Source organism: Emydura macquarii, unplaced genomic scaffold (genome assembly GCF_026122565.2).
Source record: "Emydura macquarii macquarii isolate MOO-44397 ecotype Brisbane River unplaced genomic scaffold, CSIRO-AGI_Emac_v2 contig_554, whole genome shotgun sequence".
NCBI lineage: Eukaryota > Metazoa > Chordata > Testudines > Chelidae > Emydura > Emydura macquarii.
In genome coordinates this window covers 1,917,842-1,933,988 of record NW_027130691.1, presented here as the reverse complement: position 1 = coordinate 1,933,988, position 16,147 = coordinate 1,917,842, and the positions used below count along the sequence as shown (strand labels likewise).

Below are 16,147 nucleotides of genomic sequence, written 5' to 3'. Positions count from 1 at the left end.
CTTGTAAGAGCAGACGCCACTCAGCATGCAGATGCAGGACCAGGGTGAACTTGCCAGCTGCACTGATGGGATGCGTTTTTCATGCTCCGAGGAAGAGCCACCAGCTGGCAGGGAAGGGTTTCCCAAAACATCCAGGCCCCTGCTCCATTGTTTAAAGTACATCCGCTAACTGGAGTAGGGGAAGCCTTAGGAAGCAGCACACTGCACTGCTGGTGAAGCAACGTTCGCTATTGAACAGTAAATTCTCAAAAGCACATGGGCCATTAGGCAAAGTGTCCCACGTATCACTCAGCCCCGAGGCATGTGTCTTCGTTAGCAATGCTATCCCAGACCAGGAAGCACAGTCGGACCATACGCTGCCACTGGAGTGGCCGCGTTTTAGTATTCTTGCTTTTAACACCACTATTGTTTCATTTTCTCGCCGCACAGAAACCCAAAACCAAGAGCCCATGTTGTGCTGCTCCCGGAACACATTTCCTCTCCATAATCACGTGCCTGAGATGGGCCTCTGCGCAGATGTAAGCCGAGGAGCAAAGGAAAGTAAGGGCGGCGTAGCTGTGGGGTTGCCGATAGGTGGCACAGCAGCTTGTAGCAGTAGATTTCTGAAGACAGCAAGTGAAATTGTGTATTTCTACTTCATTTCTGTGCAAGAGCACCTGCCTGGCCCTAGTCAGGCCTTTTACACAACCCCTCACCAGGGCTTTGTTCCCTGGCGCTTCATGGGTCTCAGTCACCAGCTTACCAAATCTCCCAAGGTGGGAGGCTGCATAATCTCCCTGTAACATGTCGGGGGCACGAGGGAATATTCTGGCAGCATCTCATAGCTCAGCTTGCTGTCACACTGCTGCGTCTGCCAGACTCAGCCTTCCCTGCCTCTCAGGCCTCAGAATCCCGCTCATTTTCTGGGTAGCAGCAAGGCTGGGGAAAGACACAAAGCGACCCACGGCTGCTAGGTGTCAGGAGACCCTCTGGCTGAGTACAGGCAGCAGCCTCTTGGCCCAGAACGTCCGAGAAATGCTGCCCATTATGCTAGGGCTGAGATGCAGAGACAGGATTCTTTGCTCACCAGCAGCGTGGCCAGTAAATGGACCCTGCAGCCTTTCTGGCTCCAGGACACCAACGACGTGCTAGCTAGTTGGGTGCAGTCTCGGCACTGTGCTGGCCTTTCACATCAGTCATCACCGCACCGAGAAGATCCATCCTGCATTAGGCTCTTCACTGTGGGCTCAGCCCTGCCTAGGAAGCACAGCAGACTACATGGCAGTTCCAATCCTCCCCTCTCAGCCACGGCGGCAGCATTAGTGGGGAGCATGGCGGTGTTGGCAGCAGAGAAGCCTGGCCATGGTTCGCTGGCTGCCCTCATGTCTGCTGACAAAGCTGGGAGTCAGATTCCACCACACCCAGAAAGCCAGAAGCTGAATCTTCCCACCCAGCTAAAACTGCACAGAGATGGCCCCTGTGAAGACAACAGTGAAAATAGGGTGGGGGGGCCCAATGGAAACCATGCTTTGTTCTAGCAGAACCTGAGGCTGGGATGAGAGTCACTAGGACAACATTTTCTCTTCTCGCTCCGGAGGGGAAGGAAGACAGCAAACCGCATTGGCCAGAGTAAGGTGCCGTGCAGAGCTCTACTCCTGCAACTCCGTCATGACCGGCAGGCCCACATCAGCAGGCCCGTAACATCTCTGTCCTTACCCCTCGACTTCCAGTCCTGTGCTCCCCGCACAACTCTGCCACGCCTTTGAGAGGAAAGGCCACCAAGCGTGATTTGGGGTGGCGTCGAAGCAAGAGACACCCCACTGAACTGCCCCCAATTCACTTGCACAGAATGTGAACCAAGCGCTGGATACACACTGTGCTGCGGGAGCCCTTTGGGCGGCCAGCCCCCAATATCTGAAGTCACAGGCGAGAGGATCGTGCAACAAATAAGACTACCACTTCCGACAAGCAGTGAATGGATGAGTCTTGCGGACTCCCCTTTATTTTACTTTACTTTACAGAAGTGCATGCACACAGCAGCACTCTGACAGACACAAACCCGTCTCAGAGATGACAGCTGTCAATCACATCGCTCAGGTCTACGCTGCCTTAATTGCTAATCTGACGCAATCCAAAACCGGAGCTCCGTTTTGTTCAGCAACGATGGCAGCTGCAGAGGCGCTGTACAGCTTCCTGGTGTGATGAGCTAAGGGGCTCTCTCCTGCCATTGCTGCTACACGCTACACCTGAACTGAGGGAGGTAGCAAAAAGGCAAGGAGGCAAGGTCAGATTTGACAGTAAAAGCATCTCCATAGGAGTGGCAGATAGATAGGTGCAGGCACAGCGCAGTGTGTCCAGGCCTGTAAACTGATATCATAAAGGCGCTCGTGAGAGCGCAGGGATGCTGCAGGAAAACAGCCAGCTCCAGTGGTTTTCTGCTCTTGGTAGGCAGTTTGGAAGGCCAGCGTTAAGCAGCTCACCAAAGGAAGGAATGCTGGAGACAGATGGAGGGACTATGAGACCTCCTAGACATTGCTGTTATAAAAACTTAAGTGCTTCATGTTATTGCAGGAGAGTTGTTAGTTCGCCTTCTATTCCTGTTAGTCTGACAACATGCAGGACACTATTAATTCAAGGTGAGGCACTACCTGGGGACAGGATCATTTCTGTAGCGTAAGAGGTATAAATAACACCAAGTCTGACTGACTAGGAGTGTGGGCACAGGAATTCCATGGCGAGACTCAGTCCCTGACAGACATCTCACAAAGCAGGTGTTGCACAGCAACCCATCACCACGTGCAGCGGAGAGCAAGCAAACGGATCACTTTCCCTCAAGGCACTCCAGGTGCATCACACCACCAGCAGCTCTGCAATCTGTCTCCTTAACTCTTCGGAAACAGTCAACATTTCCCAGCATACCTCAACAACGCAAAGAGCCCCCTTCGCAAGTGCAGGGCATGCTGGATTTCCGTGGCAGTACGGGACACCATCCCAGGGCCAGGCACTCTGCGGCTCCTGGTTACTCAGGGTTTAACTGATGAAGGATACGACACGCAAATAAAGCTTTGTGCCACCAGGTTCTTTAAAGAGCTGATTGCATGAAATAAAGGTCCTGGCGTTTTAGCTTACTAGAGACAGAGATTCTTCTTGCTTGGATTTGGGCAGGCCATTCCAGGAGGTCAAATCCAGCTCAGAGTAGATTCACCCCGTGCTTCAACAGCTTTTGTTTGGCCTTGCCCGGTAAGCTGAATGCGCTATCATGAGGGTTGGGAATACCCGAGTTGCGGAGTGGAGCGGCCACCTGCTGGAAGTACGTTTCCTGGACCGGGTTCTGGCAGGCATACACAGCAGTGGAGGCGTTCCTAACGGGGCAGGAAGGAAAGCAAATGTCAAGGTTCTGGGAGACAGAAGTATGCACCCTGGTGTCCTTTGCAAGTCCCCTGTGTTGTAAACAGCCAGCTCCAAGGACTAGTATACAGGGTGCTCTCAGAGGCATGGGCAGCCCTGACTGCTCAACCACTGCATAAGAGCAGGGTGTGCAACAAGAAATCTGTGATGCACTAAACCCTGGGAAAATAGGAGGCTGATAGGATGCGCCACCATCAGAACATAGACTCCAAGGTCAGAAGGGACCAATATGATCATCTAGTCTGACCTCCTGCACAACGCAGGTCACAGACCCTCACCCACCCACTCCTGTAATAGACCCTGATCTATGACTGGGTTAGTAAAGCCCTCGAATCATGGTTTAAAGACTTTAAAGTACAGAGAATCCAGCAGCAAGTGAGCTGTGCCCCAGGCTATAGAGGAAGGCGAAAAACCCCCAAAGCCTTTGCCAATCTGCCCTGGGGGAAAATTCCTTCCTGCTCTGGGGGAAAATATGGCAATCAGCTAAACCCTGAGCACGTGGGCAAGACTCACCAGCCAGACACCCAAGAAAGAACAGGTCTTGAGACCCATCTCCCCACCCAGTCAGCTGGGATTAACACTTCCAAATGCCACAGCTACACCATATATTCCCCTCCTCAGCATTTGTTTGGCTGGCTGGCAGGCAAACTCAGCACACCAAGGGCTGATGGATAAACACTGCCCACATGTATCAGCCTCCTATTCTGGCGGAGGCAGAGTCCCTATCGCTGGCTTTGAGCGGCTCCCTACACAGTACCCCTGGAGCAGGGAGGTGCCAGCATGAAGTTGTCGACTGGTTGTCCCAGGGGGATGCTGCGCTTCAAGACTGGCCTGACTCGCACCTGCGTGTCACACTCCAGCAGTTCTAGGTGTGGCAGCCCGCACAGGCTGCTCGACAAAGCACAGCCCCTCTCCCCAGCTCCGCCGCACCCTGTCCCTGGGCCTGTAGCCAGTTAATGACGTGGGCTCCCTGAGCATGCTCTCCTCATAGCACACAGACTCCTGGATTGCAAGGCCAGAAGGGACCAGGGGATCATCTCTTACCTCCTGTATTGCACCGGCCAGAGAACTCTAGAGCAGAGCTTTTAGAAACACACCCAATCTTGATTTAAACATGGTCGGCGATGGAGACGCCGCCCTCACTTGGTAAATTGTTCCAGTGCTTAATTACTCTCACTGTTAAACATTTATGCCCTATTTCCAGTCTGATTTCATCTAGTTTCAACTTCCAGCCATTGGATTATGTTATCCTTTCCCTGCTAGACTGAAGAGCCTTATTCCATATTGTTCCCCCCATAGGTCCTCACAGACTGCGATCAAGTCACCCCTCAGCCGTCTCTGTGTTACGCTAACAGACGGAGCTCCTGGAGTCTGCCACTAGAAGGCAGGTTTTCTAATACTTCAGTCATTCTCATGGCTCTTCTCCGAGCCCCCTCCAAAGTTATCAACTTGACAAGCAGCCAGGCCTAGGTTGGCTGACTGTTTGCTACCTGAAACCATCTAATACATGGAGGTTGGTTTGTTGCAGTGCGGACAGGACTCCTCACCCACAGCTCTGTAAACAGATTGTCTAGATCCCTCCTCCCCACAGTGTGCTGCTGTCGTCACTGTGTGCACCCCCTCTGGCCACAGACAAGAAGGGAGACCTGCTCGGCTTAACACTCTCACGATGAGGCAGCAGGGCAGCCATGGCTGTGAGGCCAAGCAGCTGCTGTGTGGACACAAATGGAACCAGTTCCTTGCGATCAGTGAAAGGAACAGGGTGGAGGCAGTGTGGGTCCTCCCCTGGTACCAGTGACACTGTGAAAGGCTCTGACTGTGATAAGACCATCTTGCTTGGAGCATCAGAATTTAGTTTGCCGCACGCATTACAGCTTGTTTCCAACCTAACAAGCCGTGCAAGAAAACAAGTCTAGACTGCCAATTTCAGGCACCTTTGGCTCCGAGCCGAGACACAAGCTTGCTAGGAACAGCTCTATTTAAAGCTGTGGCTTAGAACCTTATGGTGTCAGCAGCTGGCAACATTCTCACACTATGTCTTCATCCAAATCTTTGGCACTACTCATCCATGCCTTCAGCCCACTCTGCTGGGACCATCAGGCCTAGATACACAGCACCCGGCCCAACTCGTGGGCAGAAATCAAGTGGCCTGTGTTTAATTATTGAACATCAGGAGCTGAGGTGAGCTGACTGGCCCTTGCTGACAGCCAGCTCCAGGATTATGGAGTGTGGAGAACACAACGGCCTTAACATGGAGTTTGTAAAGTCCCCCCGCCTGACTCTCCTGGGCCCGAGACAGAGCTCATGGGTTCCCGGGACTTCTGTATCTCTTGCAGACAAGTAGCTTCAAGCCCCTCATCTACAAACGTAAGCCTGTTCTGCCAGGGCGAGGAGGAGAGCGGGGAGCCTATCACCCATGGCTGAAGAGAGGAGGGGGTGCCAGGCAGCCCTTACCTGATGGTAATTTCAGAAGCAGTCAGAAGCTGGTTGAAGTCAGAGTGGATCAGACTAGCAGCTCTCAGGAACTGCTGATCCTGAGCACCCAATACCTGGGGCAGGTTTGCTGCAGAACAGGAGAAGGGGCAGGTTAGGAAGCTGCCTGTGCCAGGTGGTTCGACCCAGTTGGGTCAGCAGGAGAGGATGCTGGATTTCTGCACCCGGCCTGGGGCAGGCAGAGAACAGCCCAAGGGACACCCTGTGGGACTCAACGCCGGCATGATGGTGCTGAGGGTTATGCTACGGGCTCAAGCACTGCACGATATAAAGCCAGAGTACTTCCCCAAAGAGGCATGGACAGAGCAGGGGTGACCAGGAAATCCTGAGGCAGGGATTGCCTAGAATCATGTGGGTCTCCCTCTCTTTCCCTCGTCCCTCTCTTCTGGGCTGGCGAGGACGTGGGGCTGGCAGGAGAAGGGAGACATTAGGATGGACTGGAATGAGGAGAGGCCTAAGGGGACGTCTACACAGCCCATCACTCAGTCTCTGAGCCTGGCTTGACAGAGTCTCAGCTCGTGGGGCTCAGGCTACCCTGCTAAAAGTAGCTGCGTAGACAGTGGAGCTGGTGCTGGGAAGCCTAGGGAGGGGGGCAGCCTTTAGAGCCCGAACTCCAGCCCCAGCTGCAACATCTACACAGCTGTTACAGTGCCTGAGCCCAAGGCTCCTGAGCCAGAGTCTGGCAACCCGGCTCTGAGCCTTGCTGCCAGGGGCTGCTGCTCACTGTGTAGAGGTACCCTAAGAGGTCAGGCCCGTATCGCTGTTCCCTCGCCTGCTTCCTGCACGGACACACTCAGTGTCCCCTCTTTACACGGTCAGAGACGTGCTGAGGAGCGCCCTGTGCTGCAATACTCGGGGAGGGGAGGGGTGTTACACCAGAGGGGGAGGGGTGTGCCTTTAAGACGTAGCAGTAAAATTGCCAGGCAGGAGCATTACTGCCCTGGAAAGGCGCTGCCCGAAAGCAGACGCCAGCCCACTCTCCCAGCAGAATTTGGCTGGAACCTGACACAGGCTGAGCACAGACGATCAGAACTTCCAGTGCTCTGACCGTGATCACACTTCACGAGGCATGGGACGAACACGCCCCACACAAGCAGGCCGAGCTCTTGGCCCGCATTGTCTTTCACCGAGCAGGAACCCAGACCCGTTCTGGAGGAAGGAAGGGCCAGAGCCGTGCTAACTGCAGACTGTGTTTCAGACAAGTGTCTGCAGCATGAGGTGTTAACGCATGAGCGTTACAGCAAAGCCCACGCTCACATCTAACTCCTCTTCTGGGTGTACTGCAGACCGGCACGCCCCAGAGCCACGAAGACAAGCCTCACCTGTGAGTACGTTCTGAATGCAGTCGTAGTGAGTAAAGCTGTAGGTGGCCTTGGCTGTAGAGGGATAGTCTTTGGGCAAAGTCTCCTTCAGGTGAACCTCCAGTCCATTGAGAGAAGCCAGACTGCTGTAATACTGCAAACAGTGCAACACAGACGTGCATCAGAGCAGCTCCCCTCGTTTAACAAGGGCTGTAACCCACCGGGACAACAAACGCTGACGACATGCAAACGACCCCTGGGACCACGACGACTGAAATTTTTGGTTCTGATCCAGCCCAGGTTGCCAACACTGGGAAGCTTTACCACCTTGAGGCTGTTTGGTGGCCTGTGTGATATTAACTGGTGGATCTCAGTCCATTCATTGGCCCACAAGTCAGTAATGCAAGGGGTTTGGCAAAGGACACTACAGTGGACAAAGGGCCTTTAAAGCACCCACTGCAATTCACCCATGGTAGGATGTAAGACTCTGACTTTACTATCTTCAGCTGCTTCTCTATGGAGCTCCCACTTCCACGAGAAACTGCCTGCTATTTTTTTGTAGCAGTAACCGCTTGCTACTATAACTGAAAACAAGCATTAGGTGGGTTACAGTGTAATACATTTAAACTGTGTTTAATTGCAGAAGCCAGGTGGTAGATGCACCCTGCACCTGGGTGTCCCACTCTCCCTCCAGACAATGGAGCTTTTCACAGCTTCAAGAGAACCAAAGGGGGTTTTAACTCTTCCCCCACTGAGGTGGATGCGTTTTTGGAAACGGCCCTTCTGCCCCCAACCCCATGCAAACCACAGCACCCCAGACTAAGATACTCTACAAATAACTCAGGGGTTCTCTCTGCTTTGGGCCTCAGCTAGCACAGATCCCAAGAACACATTCCCTCCGACTGGACGTTGGCCAATGGAACTGCTGTCCAACAAGGCACAGGAGGACACCTCTTCTCTTACTAAAGTGGGGTGCACAGACAGAGCTGAGCTGCCTGGATGTGGCAGGGCGGACGAGATCTGTGCAGTCTGCAGCCTGCTTCCCATCAAGTGCTAGGAAGATTAGTTTTCTAATCCCCATGGCTGTCCCTGCTCTTTTCTCAGCCGCAGGGAAGATTAAGCATCCATTCAACATGCTGGGATACCAACCCTACCTACCCCTGACCCTGCTGGTCTCTGGACAGGTTTTCTGTTCTGTGCAATAGGATGAAGGGATAAACCCAAAGATGCTTCCAATTGTTTGCACAGAGACAGGCCTTGCAGGACAATTTCTGCTCTGCCATGAGGGTCTGCGTCAGAATCACAGAAACACCCTCCCATGTGAAATGGAATGGTCCGCACTTGTGTGCTTAGCAAGCGACGTGATACGCATGCTCTGGCCTTCTCTGGTATCCAAAGGCCTCACCGAACTACGCACATTAATTCGTTCAGGCTCCATGCCCTAGGGAGCTGAAGGCTACTCTATTTTACAGATGGATAAACAGTACAGAGAAGCTGAGTGGCTTGCCATAAGTCAGAGAGCATGATGGAGCCAACACTAGGACCCATGAGTCCCGTCTCACAGTCCCCTGCTGCAACCGATAGACCAAAGGCCCATCCCAGTTACGAAACTCCAGCCTAAAACAACAGATGGGAGAGTGCCCTTCTGCCAGTGGAGACCAACAAGGGTGCTGCACCAAGAGAAAGGGTCCAGCCCAAGGAACCCCATCATGTCAGATCTGGCCCAAAACATAGGCTGTGTAAGAACAAGCTTTTGCAACTTCAAAGCATTAAGATCAAACCCAACATTTAAATGATTCAACTCCAACTGAAAGAATTTCAGTGAACAGCTCTCAAACATCCGCGACCATGGTAACACAGGAGCGCCAGAAAGGGAAACTGACTGGTCCATATTCATTGCCCAACTGAAACGCAAACCCCCCCAGTTTAAACTGTGTCTGGGGATACTGATTACCTGATGCCCCACACTCAGGCTTTAACGCTGTGAGTAAAGCACTTTGACTCCCACAGGGGCCCCCTCTTTTGCCATAGAAATTTTTGCATGGACTCCAGGGTAAGAAGCGGGTCCTTCTCTTTAAATAGCAAGTGGCAATTTAAAAACAAAGGCACAAATGCCAGGTTAGATGAGCCAGATTTCCCTTTCAGCTGTTCTCTCTCTCACTGAAGAGTGAGACAAACAGAGCAGGAGGGAGGGTGGAGCAGCCCAAGGTCTCCAGCCATGCGGGTTGTGGCCAAGCAGGAGATATCTCAGGCAGTGCAGAGCTGAGGAGCTGGTGAACACACTCCCTCAAAACCATCCGCAGAGCTGCAGTACCGGCGTACAGAGCCACAGCACTGCCAGCCAACGGGAGTCAGGAGCAGTGCCCAGATGCCCTGGGCGAAGCGGAGCAGGCCTGGGAGTGACACAGAAAGCTAGCCCTGACTGCACTTGCCAACCCGTGGCTGGTTTGACAGCAGGTCCCTTCCTTGGCCAGTCACTTACTGCGCTGAGGTGGCGTCCCTGCTTACACAGGGACAGCCAGGAGGTCACAGGTCCTGCATCTTACTCAGCGTCCTACCCAGTTCAGAAGGAAAACAGCAACCCCAGGGCTCCCCTAACACTTGGGGCTGGCTTACCAATCTGGGTGTGAGTCTGACAGCTGAAGAAACGAGGCTGTTACTAATGGCCACCGGTCTCTGAAGCGCAATTCAGCTCTCTGTGGCAGGGAGCGGCACAGACTGGGTGTCAGCGCTGCCGACTCGGAAGCCTCAGAGGGGAATGGCATGAGTAGGTGCCTAGCCAGCCGAGGGAGCAATGGAGGCATGTGGCTCTGGTGTGGGGTCCTGGTACACCACTTGCTGCCCTCATGGTGCCATGGCTCCCCTGTAGAATGGCACCAGCCTGCGGGCCTGGGGCTGTAGACAGCCAGGCATTTAAACACACGGTTTCTTTTTAGATGGACTCACCACCAGACACGCAGCTCACTGGGATTCCTAGTCACAAGCTGCAACGCGCAAGGTGGGAATTAAACTTCACGCAGGTAAAGGAGCAGCAGAGAGCGAGCTCTGCTTTTTAACACGAGGCACATGATTAGCACTCTGCAGTGCACGGGGTTTAACAGCAAACCATCCCAGTGGACCAGAGATCAGGCATTCTGCATGAGCCGTCACATGATCTCTGCTTGGGAACGCTGGGGCAGGGCTGTATATTTAGTCAGAGGTTACAAAAACGACTCAGTCACAGCAACGTTAATGCTTTGCTTGTCCGTGAACACTAATTAATACAGGTCTGGACCCCTGTGAAGTAGGCTGGAGGAAGCTGAAGCACCTGGAGGTAAAGGAACTTGTCTCCAAGGTCACAGAGTAACCAGTGGGAGAGCTGGGAACAAGATTCAGGAGCCCAACTCCCATTCCCCAGCTCTGGCCATTCTACCACACTGCCACAAGCCATTTTCGAATTGAAAAAGGCAGCCTTTTTCTTACTTACCACATCTTCAATGGACCCCTGGTCATCCTTAAATGGCTCTTCCGCCAGCAGCAAGAGCACTAACCCTTGAATGCTGTGAACATACAAGATCATCTTAACCAGCCTGGCCTGCTCGCCTGACACTGTGCAATCTACTGCGGCTGGGCAGTCTGTCCTGGTAGTTACTTCTGTAGGCGAACGGTTCTCTCTGCTCTTGGGAGAACCTGGGCGTTCTGCAGTGTCGCTGTCTCGTCTCTCCTGGACGTCAGCAACAGGAAACTGGTCCCCACCACAATCTTCAGTAGGCAACTTCCGCCCCGAGAGTACAGCACTGGGCAGGGACTCCCACTCAGAAGCGTCATCCCTGGCTGCCCCATCTCCTCTTTTGAAGATTCCATTTTGACAGCGGGTGTCTTGACTATCTACACTTGACAGATTGTCACATTCGCTTGAGCTGCTTCTCCTTAACTCTTTGGAAGGACAGCATGTGGGCCGGCTGCCACTGGCTGTGTGACGCCTCGGGAGGCTGCGGCTTTCAGACTTCATCCACTCACTAGCGTTAGAGCTGTTTACAGGTTGCGTAGTGCTTTGACCCTCCTGCCCCAGGGCACAAGGGGTTGGAAAGTCAGAGTACCCCGGGGTCATGCCTGTGTCTCGAGTGCACTCTGCAAGAGGCCATTTGGAATTGCTGGGAAGTGTGCCCAGCTCTCCCTGCCATGGAGGGGATGGTTTCAGAGGGGTAGCACTCAACACCGGGCTTTTGCTGCCTGCGTTGCTCAGTGTCACAGATGGGGGATTCTGTACGCCGGCCTGTTTTTCGGAGAAGCCACTGGGAGAAGCTAACTTTGCAAAGGTGACTGAGTTCAGAGCATCTTCTGCTTTGGCAGCGCTCGAGGCCTGCATGGGGGGCTCTTTCACTAAGACGGCACGCTGGCCTTGGACTGCATGAACCCGTGCTGAATCCGAGAACGCCCGTGAGCGGAGGGTGTTCTTAGATCCGTGAGGGTTTGCTGGAGACGTCGGCAACCTAACAGGAGACAAGAGTAGCATTCGGTTAACCAGTGAGTAGACGACACTTGGGGAATCAGGGGCCAGTAACGAGCAGAAGAGTAAACACAACCATCTCCTGTTCAAAACCTCACCTGCCCCTCCTCAGGGAACAAATCCTGCCCCAGCAACGGATGGGCTGGCTGATCTCCTAGGCTGTGCCCAGCTCTAACCTCTACCATCCTAACTGTAAGGTTAGGTGGAGACGGAGGTACTCCCAGAGCAGCACAGTCCCATCACCTGCCCTGGGAATGCTGCACCCTTACACTCAAGCCCAAAGCACGGAAGCTTTACACAGAGCATGGCGAGCCAGATGACAGCACATCAGTCAGTCGGAGGCGGGGAGGAGGTTTTGCTTTACACAAAGCACAGCAGCAGAGATCAGCTCAAGGCCCCTCCTCAGAGGGTGCAATCTGTACAGTTCGAGCTATCTGACAAGCATCAGCCAATGGTGGTTTGAACAACTCAACAGTACCCCTTATCTGGGGCTCATGTCATTCTTAGGGAAGAGGAGGCAGAGGCTGGCGAGCCCTGGCTCTGCGGTGGGATGTGTTCAGTTGCTGCATCAGAAATTCACTTCCTACCTCGTCATCCACTCTACTGGGAAGTCCCGGAGCGATGTGGCTTCACCTTCTGTTAGGAAAACTGGGACAATGCAGACGTCCCGAGGCAATGGGGAATCTGCAAGAGCAAAACAGGACACAAACGCAGAGGGAAGAAATTAAAGTGTTCGCCACAGGAAGCACAGACGTCAGACTCCATCGGTGCAAAGACTTCCCGTGGCACAGGACTAACCTGGCAACCTTTTCCTCATCACCTTTGCAAACTCAATGCCAGGCACAGTCAAATGCTCTGTTACTTCTCGGACGGTCCCAGAGACACAGCAGGTGCTGCGAGCAGAGGGCAGAGGAAGAGCTGCCTGACATGAGCTGAGCCTCGGGTCTAACTCACCAAGGGACTCATTATGAGTCGCTGTTCAGAACTCAAACTCCTGCCTTGTGCCCACACCTTTACACACCTTCTGCAGTCACGGTTTTGTCACGGACCCAGTCGACACACACCACCATGGGGGACTGAAGTTACACACATCCACTGCAGCATTTGTGGGAGGACCTACATGAGCAAATCCCTGCTGCTAGATCCACCTCACAATACCCTCTTCTCACACTCCAGGTGGGAACCGTCCTACCCAAGTGGGTGCACCTGGAACTTCAGCTGGGGCTGCAGTGGAAGCAGCAGGAAGATCTGCCCTGTGATGTTTTCATTGCACAAGAGGGTAAAATCCGGCTCTCGGAGGGAAACCAGGCCCAGAGAGGGCAGCCTGTATGCTCCTGTGATGCATCTCTCCATTTACACTGTGACTAGGGCGGCTTACCATGTTCCTGCAGCACCTCCCCACCTCCAGGTACACTCTGAAAGTAAAGCACAGAGTTAGCGCTGGCTACAGTAAGACATGTTCAACATTCACCATCAGGTGCTCACACAGGGCCCACTCGAAAGTCTCCAGAGATCTTTCCACTGATTGCAATGGATTCTGGATCAGCCCCGAGGGCAATACTGTGATAAGGCTACTCATGTTCCTCAGTGACTTACTCCTCGAGGAGCCATATTGAGATCAGTGGAGTTACGCAGGAAGCCAAGTACAACTCAAGATGAGGAAGAGTATCACAACCTAGCCCTGACTGTCTCTGCATAAATATGGCCTGGCACAGGCTTTGTTCATTCTCTGAACCAACGTCAAAGCAGATGCAACAGATGCTTTCCCAATTCGATGGTGTGAAGCAGTTGCACACAGATCTGCAAGCATAACGCCTCTTGAAAACTGTATTAATTTAGTAATAAACAGAACAAGTAAAACAATGGGAGATACATGACTAGCCAACGACAACTAAACTGTCAGTGCAACATATCAATAACTCATACTACTTACCCTGTGTGTTATTTTGATGCAAGGGCTGGGATAACTCACCTAAGAAGTGACTACACAGAACAAGTCTATTGGTTTAATGTATTCTTACAGATCAAATTGTGTTTAGAATTTAGCAAGGGAAGTTTTCCACACTCCCAACACTAGCTATTCAACTAGCTATGAGCATTTTCCCCGATTTCTTGGGAAGAAGAGTTGAAATCACACAACAAGCATTTAATTTTTCAACAAATGTAAGTGGTGGTGAAAGGTGATCTCTACACTCCTCCATTCTGTATGCTGCTAAGCAGCAATCCTTGGCCAAAAGATTAATCCAAAGGTGATGGATCATTTTTGGCATTTTGAAGAGAATTCAGTAGCCAAAATACGACAGGAAAAAAGCTCCTAAGTGCAGCAGCACTGACTTGACTCCTGAGCGTCGACAGAAGAACCATTTAACATCAGCATCAAGCAGCTTCACAAGTCTTGGCTGGATCATGGTGTGAGTAACACACAGACTGGTATTTATGCTGCTGAGTTCTGGTTTAACAACATACCTTTTCTGCAGCTTCTGTTCCCTGAAGGAGAACCTTGGCAGTCAGAGGAGGTGGAAGCTGCGTGCTCACGATCCTAACAGGGTAGAACACAAATAACCAGCCATGAGCAGAGTCACTTTCTGATGCTCAGACCCTAGTCCCCCCTGCTATTAGTTTAATGGGGCAGGCAGAAGCAGGGTATCACTCAAACTGGGCAGCCACCGATGTTCAGAGCAGGGTTTCAGGTGCTGCTCAGATGTGTTTCCTGCCTATGCAGTCCCAGTAGGATCCAAAGCCTCCACTGTATCATCTCTCGAGGGTTGTGGTTATAGCTCTCACAGGCCCGGTACACTCACCGGGGGAGCTGTGCTCTACTCTTGCCCCACCCGGACAGCAGGTTCTGACCCCCATTCCACCTTCACACGGACACCCTGGGGTTTCATGGAACTGAAAATGGGGAGTTGAGTCACACGCTGACAAGTATGTTCTGAAGTCGAACTAGCACCTCCCTGCAGCACTAACGCATGTATCTGCGAGCTCATGAGAAACTGGTGCCAGCCCCAGGGCACCTCCTGGAGATGAGTAAGGGGAAGCCACACTCCACTGGCAAAGCACACAGGAGCTCACTGCGTGCCCACAAACACCTGTACCTTGCAGTCTGCGTGCAGGCCCCAATCCCAGTGCTGCTAGGGTGTGCCTGTGAGCTGACAGAGCGCTCTAGGTAATAACACACACAGTCCTACCCTGCACCCCTTGTGCTTCAAACCCAGGTCTTTTTGTCCCCTGTAGCGGGAGCCTCCTCACATCACATGACACGCAGATGTCCCAGACAGCTCCCTGTGGATTTACAGGCTGTGGCAAAGAGATTCCAGGACAAAACCAGACAAGACAATAGGCCGCCTGCTCTTGGAGAACATTTTGTTTGGTGGGCAGGTGAGAGGATGGAGTATTTGATGTAAAATGCTGTAGACAGACGGGCAGGGCAGCCCTTTAAGGATAATTTTGTTGTTCTTGATTGCTGGGTCAGTTCCACTCTGGATCAGCAAAAGCAAAATTGCCTGCTGGGTATTTACCACTCATCTGAGGAGTCTGGTTTTGCTGAGTCAAGAGTAACAATGATCCAAGGCAAATAAATCCTGGGCAGGCAACAGCTCTCCCCACCCCCACTGCATTTTGTAATGGAAAAGATCAGAAGAACCAGCACTAATTCTGTTGTAACACTGGCCTCCCCCACAGGGACATGAGCAAATCCAGAGAAAGGGGCTGTCTGGGCTCTTCACTTATCCCCAGCAGAGATCTGCAGAGATGCAGGTTCTGCAAGAGAGGCTGGAGAGGGGACAGTTTAACTCACGCACGAGGCTCTTTCTGCAGCACTGGGGTGAAGCTTGGTGGTTCCCAGGGGTCTGCGTGGGGATCCCTAGAAGATAGGGGGAGGAACCTGGTGGCCAAGTAGCCCAGAGTCTCGCTGGTTAGAGGAGTTCTGCACAACAAAAACATTTCTGCCCACGAGGAAGTAGATATGCTGGAGAAGATGGAGCCACGTGTCAGGGATGGGACCACCATGGGGAGTTCAAGGGGGCTCTGTGAGCTTTTAGGAAGCCAATGTGTAACTCACACATGCCTGTGGTACACAGCACATGAGCTAAGGCCCAGTGTTCAAGCCAGACCTGCACTGTCTCAAAGGTTTTGCACTTGCACCAGGTTGCCTGGATAAAGGATGCTAAGAACTACAGGCAAACCATCTCAAGCGTAACTCACTGTGTGCATGAAGCCACTCCCATAAAAAGGATGACCCAGCTCAGAGAGCAATCCCTTAGACTTGGTCAGATGCACACACCGTAAACCAAGTCTCCACTTCGTGTCAGATCTGTCACACACTTCACATAGTCCTTCTTTTGGGTGCTGGTAGAAAAGCTTACTGGCTTCTGTCACAAGGAGACACCCTAATCCACTGGCTCTGTAGGATAGGATACACTCTGGCACGATGCCACACCTGTAGAGTCTTCAATGTCCACAGATAATCTTTGGCTGA

At 52.6% G+C, this 16,147-nt stretch overlaps 1 protein-coding gene across 7 annotated transcripts in view; it reads right to left on the bottom strand.

Annotated features, from left to right (window-relative positions):
* Positions 1-1,946: 1,946 nt before the first annotated feature.
* Positions 1,947-16,147, bottom strand: part of HPS4 (HPS4 biogenesis of lysosomal organelles complex 3 subunit 2) — a 23,119-nt gene continuing 8,918 nt past the window's right edge. For all 7 annotated transcript variants that reach the window (XM_067539407.1, XM_067539406.1, XM_067539412.1 and 4 more), the window contains exons 8-14: positions 14,137-14,209; positions 13,049-13,085; positions 12,258-12,354; positions 10,648-11,653; positions 7,203-7,335; positions 5,842-5,950; positions 1,947-3,341 (exon numbers count right to left, since the gene is read on the bottom strand). In XM_067539407.1, the coding sequence (XP_067395508.1) occupies positions 3,170-3,341; positions 5,842-5,950; positions 7,203-7,335; positions 10,648-11,653; positions 12,258-12,354; positions 13,049-13,085; positions 14,137-14,209 (1,627 nt within the window). In that variant the 3' untranslated portion in view covers positions 1,947-3,169. The remainder of the gene's footprint in view (positions 3,342-5,841; positions 5,951-7,202; positions 7,336-10,647; positions 11,654-12,257; positions 12,355-13,048; positions 13,086-14,136; positions 14,210-16,147) is intronic.